General features: G+C 43.2%; 1 protein-coding gene across 2 annotated transcripts in view; it reads left to right on the forward strand.

Moving 5' to 3' along the window:
- The first annotated feature begins 3,007 nt into the window (after nucleotides 1–3,007).
- The window catches only part of th (tyrosine hydroxylase), a 62,942-nt gene continuing 57,781 nt past the window's right edge, over nucleotides 3,008–8,168 (forward strand). The window contains exon 1 of one of the 2 annotated variants that reach the window (XM_043706153.1): nucleotides 3,008–3,615. In XM_043706153.1, the coding sequence (XP_043562088.1) occupies nucleotides 3,541–3,615 (75 nt within the window). In that variant the 5' untranslated portion in view covers nucleotides 3,008–3,540. Of the gene's footprint in view, nucleotides 3,622–8,168 lie in introns of both variants that reach the window. The other variant, XM_043706152.1, reaches the window with a different exon arrangement.

Here is an 8,168-nt window from a genome sequence, read left to right on the forward strand (position 1 = left end):
TGGGAGAAGTTTGATTTGGCACAGGAATTAGGTAACAAGTTTTAAGTTCAATTATTAAACAATAAGGAGAGGCAAAATTTGCGATCAAAAGTATAGGTGAATCAATCTGTAAACATAATGAAGGTAGATCCGATTTTATGTCAATCCATGTAGAAGAGTGGGTGTGAGATCAGTTAGTATAGACGATAGAGTTTGGGTTTTAGGATCACTGGTATATAGTTGATGCACAAATTGGGATCGACTACAATGAGTAAAGACAAAAGGTGAAAGTGAGTTTGAGATTGAGTTGGTTGGCAAATATTCTTTTTAACCCAGCCATTGTACATAACAGGATAGGTAGATGTGAATTAATTATTTCAGGTTGTGTGGATAGGTGAGATTGAGATTAGTCAAGAGAGTCAATGAGTTTTGAAATCAAACAGTTTCCATGATGGGGAAATTTGATTCAAATTGCCTCTGTTGTTCCTACAATGTGTGCAATTATATATTGGATGCTGCATTCTTGCCATTCCTATGCCATGTCTTCCATTTATAATTCCAAGTTTTCTTCAATGACTAATCCTTGTGGAGGTTTGAGTCTAGCACATGGATTAAGTTTAAGCTTTTATATCTTTCCCATCTCTGACCCAGAAATGGTGATTTTTGGTGAATCTTGAAAGGCTCACCTAAGACCCATAGGAAATAGGAACAGGATCAGGCCATTCAGCCCCTTCAGGCAATGGCATCTTTCAATAGGATCATAGCTGATCCAACATTCTTCATGCTCCACTTTCTTCCTTTTCCCTGCCAAGCCTAATTTGCCTATATACACTCAAACTCTGCTAAGGAGTTCCAAAGGACTCACAGCCTTCTGAGAAGAAATCTCTCCTTATCTTAGTTTTAAATTGGTGCCCCATTATTCTGAGACTATGCCCTCTGACTTTAGACTCTCCCACCAGAGGGGAAAAAAAATCCTCTCAGCCTTTACCCTGATAAGGCCCTTAACAATCCCATAAAGTTTCAATGAGATCAACTCTCCTCCTGCTAAACTCCAGTGAGTTGAGATCCCAGGCTGTTCAACCTTTGCTCATAAGTCAACACCTTTTTGCTGGAGACAATCCTTCTCTGAACTGACTCCAATGAAATAAATGTAGGGACCAAAATCTCTCGGAGTACTCCAGATGTGGTCTCACCAGCACCTTCTTCAGTTAGAGTAAGATTTCACTATTCTTATACCCTAACCCTCTTGACCTTCCTGACTACCTGTACGCTAACTTTCTGTGCTTCATGTCCAAATACTTCCAAATCCCTTTGTGTTGCAGCTTTCTCTGTATTTAAGTAATACAGATGTGACACATGTTACTGATCAATGTATGTCGGTTTTTGCCAGCATCCGGATCCCCTTCAGGATAACAGTTGGTGTAATGCGGTTGAAAGTCCAAAATTCCTCGCATTTAATAAAACTTCCCTTTTGATAATCCGAATAGCTTCAGTTAGCAACTGATACGCTCGATCCGCTTGATGGAAGTGATCCACTCAAGGTGGAAACGGGAATAATTTGATCACTTTTTGATTGTTGCGATTTATGAAGAGAGTGAGTCGGGTGGGGGGGGGGGGGGAAGCAACGACTTAATCCAATTTGCCAATCTGTTTTGTGTTACTGCTCCAATAATGGCGTTAAATGACATGTAGAAATGAACTAATTAAGACGTTAATCTTACTTTAACTGGAGTGTTATTAAACAGTAAATCATTCTGTTGGCCATTAATTACCTCATTACCAGTTGGAGTGTTCGTTCACTCTTCTCACGCCATTTAGGAGAATTCTTTGAAAGGTTCTATTGAGCTTATTTCGCTTCAACTTAGTTCCTGAGTCGGCTTGAGGGTGTAGATTTCCCCGTGTCGCAAATTTCTGTGACACTCACTTCTATAGTAGTATTGAGGAGAAAGTGAGGTCTGCAGATGCTGGAGATCAGAGCTGGAAATGTGTTGCTGGAAAAGCGCAGCAGGTCAGGCTGCATCCAGGGAACAGGACAATCGACGTTTCGGGCATAAGCCCTTCTTCATTCCTGAATGCTCAGCAGGTCTGGCAGCATTACTATGGAGAGAAATCAGAGTTAACGTTGAGGGTCCAGCGACCCTTCCTCAGGTTTTTTTTAAACTCAGGGGTTAGAAGCGGATTTCCCTGGGCCTGTTAGTAATGGAACCTCCCGTCCGATGCCGAGTAATTGGGGGGAAAAGAGTGTCATCCGAAGAATCATCCTTTTGTTCCTCTCCTCCGCACTCACTCGTGACTGTTTTGTTTCCTGAATTGGAAGCTTATTTGTGTTCAGCAGATGTTCCCCAGAAAGTCCTTGGAGTTGTTGGGTGGCCGCTCAGGTTGAAGTGCAACGTTCCTTGGCCGTGATCTCCCCCCGCCCGCTGTGCGGAACGGGTGATGTCCAGGAGCGAAACTGTATGAGAGAGCAGCGTTTCAAAGCTCCCATCATTGCCGGGCGGCTCGCATTTCAAGCTTCGACTCGATCGCTTTGGTCTGCTCCCCTTTTCCAAGATCGGGGGGGATGGGAACCTGTCTGCCGGGAAAGGCTCAATTCCAAAGTGCTGCTCCGGTTTGCTCCCTCATTTGGGACCCCACCATCATATACGGGACTGGGCAGTCTGTAGGAGTCTCCTCAAAACATAGCCCGCTTGCCATAACATTCAGACAGAATGTTGGCAAAAGAGAGAGAGAGAAAAAAACAAATGCCAGCAACCAGTAAAACAATTCTGGCCGCTGGGGGTATGAGATAACTGCTGGAGCATCTCACCAAGTCTGGGAGAGAGAGAGAAACCACTGAACAGTTCACTCTGCTGCTCACTCTCTCCCCCTCCACAGAGCTGCCGAGTTTCTCCAGCCCCTTTCCCTTCCTATATCAGAATCACGAATTGTCACAGAGCTGAACGAGGCAATTCAGTGTCTAGGTGGTGTAAAGCGGTCGGCAAAGGAATGGGGTGTTTTGATCTGGACCGGGCAATACATATGTTGAGGAGGACTACATTAAAGGATGGAAGGGGTCAGTATAGAGTGGGTATTCGCTGTAAGGGAAGGGGGAATGTCCCACCAAAGAACCAATATAAGCAATAATAGAAAGTGCTGAGGACACTCAGCAGCATTTGTGGGGAGAAGTTTGTAGCCCATGTTCAGAACTCCAGCGCTGATCTCTCTGGGTAATGTGAAGATTTTCAAGGCTGGAGGGGTTTAAGGATGTGCTGACGGAAGGTGAGAGCGGACGGTCCTGAGCAGCAGCGTTTGAGAGCTCACTGACTGACTTGGGCTCTCCCTGGGCTGGGAGAATTCACATGGATGGCATTAGTGTTAACACAACTCATAACTGGCTTTCTGCTGGGCAGGTGGCGGATGAAGTGTTTGCTCAACATTCAGGATAATCCAGTGACCGGAGGCGGGAGGGGAGTCAGATCAGGAAATGCAGGCGCTTGACGTAAAGAGGGTGGGTCCAGCTCCCTGTGATAAATAGCCGGCGGTGGGCAGGAGTTGGTGAGCTAACAGCTAGCGTTCCCAGCAATGAGTTCCTCTTCGGCCAAGGGGTTCCGTAGGGCTGTATCCGAGCTGGATTCCAAACAGGCTGAGGCGGTGACGGTGACGGTGAGATTCCCCTCTTCAATTTTGCCTTTTTGTTGGTACAAATCTTGGATGCACTCCCTTCTCCTCTTGAGCTAAGCCCGGGTCTCCAAGTTAAAGATATTCTCTGTCAAGTCTCGCTGTGCCCAACTCAAACCCAACCAGCCCCTTTCCCCAGAATTCGGCATCTTATTGATGCCTTTCTAAAGTAAAGATCATTATTTTCTTTTTCTTTTTTTTAAAAAAAGGGTTGTCCACGAGTATTTGTAGAGGTGCAATTGGAATGAAAGGGCATCTCTGCAAAGTCTTACCTTGAGCGATTGAGGCAATGCTTCCCGTTTCTAATGGGGATAGTATGTCTACCCGGTAAAAGTCATCACCCCACAGTCAGGGGTGTCTAAGCTAGAGATTTTTGGTTTTGTTTTCAGCACGGTTTGCTGTCGAAAACAGCAGCGCTCTCCTCAGGAACGACCAGGGTGCGGGAGCAACCCCTCAGAGGCGTTAGTTTGTGCCTGCTTGTACCGCCTGACTATAATAGAGACGCTCTTTCTGACCTATTCTGGACAGCTCCACGGGAGAAGGGAACATTTGGAGGGAAGCTGGCCAGATATCGGAATGACTAAACTCACCTAATCCAAAAGCATCGACCCGAAGCATAAACGTTGACTCTCTCTCTCTCTCTCCACAGAGGCAGCCCGACCCGTTGAGTACTTCCACCGTTTTCCAAATAGTCGTTTGGTGATGCAGGAGTTCTCGCTCACTGACCAAAAAAAAAGAAACGCACGCTTCAGGACCATTCCATTGTGACTTCCTCTCATTTTGCGAATTGTCCTGATCACTGCAAGACAAAGAAGTGTCTCATTTGCAAAAGATACTCATTTTCTGCTTTATTAGTTGAGAGGCATAATGACCGTCTGGCAGTAATGCTGAGCTGACGTTGAAAATTAGACCTTATAAAATCGAACTGTAAAGAAAAGTTGGGGGGGGGGGGGGGCGGGGGAGAGTTTGTTTTAACTTGCAAGTATACGGAGGCAATTATATTTATGTTGGCGGCGGAACGCTAGTGATTAGACCAGTGATCTGGACTGGTAGGTACCCGACCTCTGCTTCTTCATAAGAAATGGAAATGATGGTACCTCTTTTTGTCTATGATCTAGAGCGTATCTGTACTTCTCCCTTCCCACCGCAATAAAAGCTAGAGCGACAGGGTTGGATAGGATATCATTTCATGTTGCCTCAGCGGGAGAACTCCCGCTGCCGAGTGACCGAAAGGTTCCCTTGAAGTCAGCCCCTTAGAACAGATGATGTGATTGTAAAACAATAGATAAAGTGGGCAGCTTTTCAGTTAGAAAAACCAACCATTTTGGAGAACTCAGAAAGAAATATAAAAATCAACCAAAATTACAGGTGTTTCTTCAAATACAACAATAAACAGCATCAACACTCCGCCAGTTGTGCTGTTGTTATCCACAGGCAATTGATCAGCTAGGGCCCACTGCGATGTGGAGTTGGTCGGGGATGAACATCAAGAGATGGCCTGTAGCTACTTAGTGCTATTCCTATATCCCATGTTCCAGAACAGAGTGTAACACCCAAGTAAAACCTTATTGGATTTTGAACAGAAGTAATCTCCTGAATTTACTTTCAGTTACAAATGTAAACAGAGAAAGCAAATTTCATCCACCTGCTCATCTGTCAATAAATCACCAGTGATTTACAATAAACATTTTGGAGGAGTCAAAACGACCTGTCTTGAACTCCAAAAACTTCCTTCTTTGTAAGTAGGACAAGATTGTCAATCTGAAATAAAAACGTTGGAAAAATTCAACAGGTCAGGCAGCAGGCACGGAGAGAGAAGCAATTGATGATTCAGCTCGGTAAGTCTATGTAATTCACCCTGCTGTCTGGTCACTTAGTCCCTCATCTCAGTCTTTCTCTTTGTTGTCTCTCACAACAACCCTTTTCGGTCTTTCACAAATTCCCTGACTGCCTTTCCTTGTGCTGACTGTGTAATGTCTGTATCTCACGGAGTGCTTTCCTCACTTGTCACTTGCTTACTTTGAAAGTTCTCAGTCTGTGTGTCTTTAACATCTTTCTTAATCACTCTCTGATTCCTCTTCCTATAGTTTCTCTCTCATTTTCTTTAATTATTCTCTCTTCCTTTCTGCCTGGTGTCTTTTTGATTTCTGTCTTTTGACTCCACTTTTTAATTCCTCTCTCTTGGATTCTTCTTCCTCTCTTTGATCTCAAATATTATTTTTCCCTTTATGCCAGTCTACTGTGTTCATATCTCCTTTCTGATCCTTTCATTTTCTAATGCTCCGTCTTTGATTCTGTTTTTAAATTACTCTTATTCTCTGGTTAGTACAATTTTCTTGTTCTTTCTCCTGTTCTGTTCATCACTCTAACTCTTTCAGATGTTAATCGTGAATACTCCTAATATTCTCTCTCACCTCTGAGGTGGAAGGTTGTAGGCTCAAGCCTTAGTCCAGGGCAAAAGGACACTTCAGAGGTGTATAGAGAGTGTTACCTTGAGGGAAATGCCATGTTCTTAACGAGATGTGAACCTTGGGGAGTAGGATCCAATATTAGTGGGAGAGCAGTGAATGTATCATAGCTGCAATAAATCCCAACCTGGCTGCTGTATGTCCATTACTATACTCCAAAAGGCATTTACTGATGTGGAGGACATTAGATAGCTCTGAGGATATGTGAAGTGCTACAGAGATGCAAGTTTTTCCATCTCTGATAAACTGTCTGTTCCCTCTTTCTATTCCCTTATCTTTTGGAGTTTATTTCTGTATGTTCTTTGATGCCTCTGCTCGTTCCATTTGTTTTTTTCTCTGTTAACTCTATCTCAAATCCTCCTTCTATCACTCTGATCCTCCATCAGAAATTTTAGTCTTTACTTCAAAGATTTTTCTTGATTTAAACTTTGGAATTTCTGATAAACAAATTTTCAATAATTGATCACTTATCTTTTTGTGATCCATCACAACTTAGCTTACATTCTGTGTAATACCACACTTTCTATCACTTTTTCAACCATCAACTTTGTCCTCCTTTTGTTCAAATGTACTTCACTTTCCATTCTACAACTTCCTTCTCTATTTAATTCTTTCCTCTCATTTTTCTTTATTTCTAATTTTCATAACCAATGATCCCTCGCCATTTAATGCTAATGGTGCTCTCTGGTTTTTATTCTTGCCAATCCCTTCTGATCAATTCTAGCTCCCCAACACATTCCAACCTTGATTTCCTTGCTCTGCATGATGATCGTCTCTCTGAAGCTCCTTATCGTTTTGTTTCAAGGCAAGTCTCTCTTCCCGTTCATTCGTTCATGCTGGTTACCAATCTATTCCCTGCCCCCCAACTCTCTCTCTGATCCAGCCTGTTTATATTTCTGCTGCTCTGTGATCCATGTGCCCTCTCTCTTTTTGCTGATTACTCATGAGCATTTCTGTCACATTATTTCCATCCCTGGCACTAGTATCTCATTTTTACTCCTTCAGTCCTCTTCTTCAAGATTTGTTTTTCCTGATTATTCTCTCTCCCTTTTCCCATTTATCAGAATCTCATTTAAGCCTCCAATTTCCCTTTCTCTGATCATTCTGACATTCCGACCCCTTTCTCTGGTCATTCTTTCTGTGATCCCTTTCGTGAATGTCTTTTTCTTTCCTGCTCTCTCTCTCTCTCCCTCACTCTCTCTCTGATCTTCTGGAGCTGTCCATCAATCCTTTCCTGTTACAATTCATGGCTTTGATCTATTTTCTCCAGTTCCTCATTGATTTGTGCCATTATTTAATCTGTTCTTTCCCATCAAATCCTTTATTGATTTCACAATTCCTTCTCCCTCTTTGATTCATGCCCAGAATTTTTCACTCTCTGTTTAATTCCACACCCTCCCCCAACTGATCTTCTTTCTGAAATGTCCGAGGTGTCGATGAAAGTCTTTGACAACAGTCAAAAGGTGAATGATTTCCAGCGGCTAACAATTGGTGACAGGAATGCATTACTTTAAAACCATTGTTAAAAGAGAAAAGCAGAACTGACCCCAACCCAACCCCAACACTAACTAATATAGTCAAGATTGTTGGAATAAAACACATCTCTCCCATATTCCCCTTCCATCATTTCAATTTCTAATTATCATCTTAGCTTCACTTTCACTTTGACCTTTTGGTTTTTGATTCCTTTCTTGCTGTTCGTTTATCAACCATCAGTTCTCTTTGTCTCTGCTCTGCATTAATCTTCCTACTGCTTCTTTCCTTATACTGATGCCCTCTTCAGGAATTTACCACCTTTCTCTGATTGCCCTCTCCCTAATCCCTCTATCCCTGTTCCTCCTCTCTGTGATTCCCTCCCCTTCTCATCTCTCCCCTCTCTGGTTTCCCTCTCTTTACTTAATCTTCATTTGATTCTCCCTCACTGATTTTTCCATGTGTCTGGATTTCCTCTCTCTCTCTGATTTTCCCTACCCCTTTATGATTTCCCCCTCTCTCTGGATCCCCTTCTCTCTGGATTCCCCATGTGTGTGGATTTCTCCTCTCTGGATTTCCGTTCTCTCTGGA

The sequence above is a fragment of the Chiloscyllium plagiosum genome, chromosome 16 (genome assembly GCF_004010195.1).
Source record: "Chiloscyllium plagiosum isolate BGI_BamShark_2017 chromosome 16, ASM401019v2, whole genome shotgun sequence".
Taxonomy (NCBI): domain Eukaryota; kingdom Metazoa; phylum Chordata; class Chondrichthyes; order Orectolobiformes; family Hemiscylliidae; genus Chiloscyllium; species Chiloscyllium plagiosum.